The 818-nt window shown below is 32.6% G+C and overlaps 1 protein-coding gene across 1 annotated transcript in view; it reads left to right on the top strand.

The window, feature by feature from the left end:
• Exoc5 (exocyst complex component 5) overlaps positions 1-818 on the top strand; it is a 65625-nt gene that overhangs the window by 37002 nt on the left and 27805 nt on the right. Inside the window, exon 12 of the mRNA XM_010641441.2 lies at positions 520-667. Coding sequence (XP_010639743.1) covers positions 520-667 — 148 coding nt within the window. The remainder of the gene's footprint in view (positions 1-519; positions 668-818) is intronic.

Genomic DNA, 818 nt, shown 5'->3' with positions numbered 1-818 from the left:
TTTTTTTTTTTTATCACTTGGGCATGAAAACCTTAATAAATTTGCTATAAGAATTAGTAGTGTCTCAGTTATCTAGGTCATAACTCCTTGGACCTAGGTGATATCAGTGATGGCAAACCTTTTAGAACTTTCAGTGACAGAGACAGCCCCCTGAGGCACACGTGCCATAGGTTCGCTACTGCTGTTCTAGGTGGAGACAGAATGACTTCTGTAGTACCATACAATCAATATCCAGAGTTCATACTACACATCACTTTTTTGTTACTTTCTGCAGAAAACAAATGAGGTTTGATTGAGTTAGAATTGTAAAGCTGAAAGACTGTTTAGAGATCATAACTCCACATCTGCTTTTTCTTTAAGAGCAGTCTTCACAGAACTAATTACTGTTTACAATTAAAACTTAGATCTCTTGGTTATTGGTCCTTTTTTGTTGTTATGATATATATTAAATCTGAGAGTGCTTGACGTTGAAACCTTATGTAAAGTTTTTTTGTTTTATTTGTTTACCTGATGTACTAGTATTCAAGATTTGAAAGAGAGAATTAGACAGCGTACCAACTTACCACTGGGGCCAAGTATTGATACTCATGGGGAAACTTTCCTATCCCAAGAAGTGGTGGTTAATCTTTTACAAGAAACCAAACAAGCCTTTGAAAGGTGTCATAGGGTAAGAGTGATTGTAAATTTATTTAATTTAAATGTAATTGTGTATTTTGTTTTTTGTTGTTTATACAGAGATATAAATCTATTTTCTAGTAGGAACAATATTTTTCGAAAAAATTTATTTAGTTTTTAAATGACATAAAAAGCATACATAT

The sequence above is a fragment of the Fukomys damarensis genome, unplaced genomic scaffold (assembly GCF_012274545.1).
Source record: "Fukomys damarensis isolate Sample0158 unplaced genomic scaffold, DMR_v1.0_HiC HiC_scaffold_21, whole genome shotgun sequence".
NCBI lineage: Eukaryota > Metazoa > Chordata > Mammalia > Rodentia > Bathyergidae > Fukomys > Fukomys damarensis.
The sequence above is the reverse complement of the archived record's forward strand: the minus strand, read 5'-3'. Positions and strand labels throughout refer to the sequence as shown.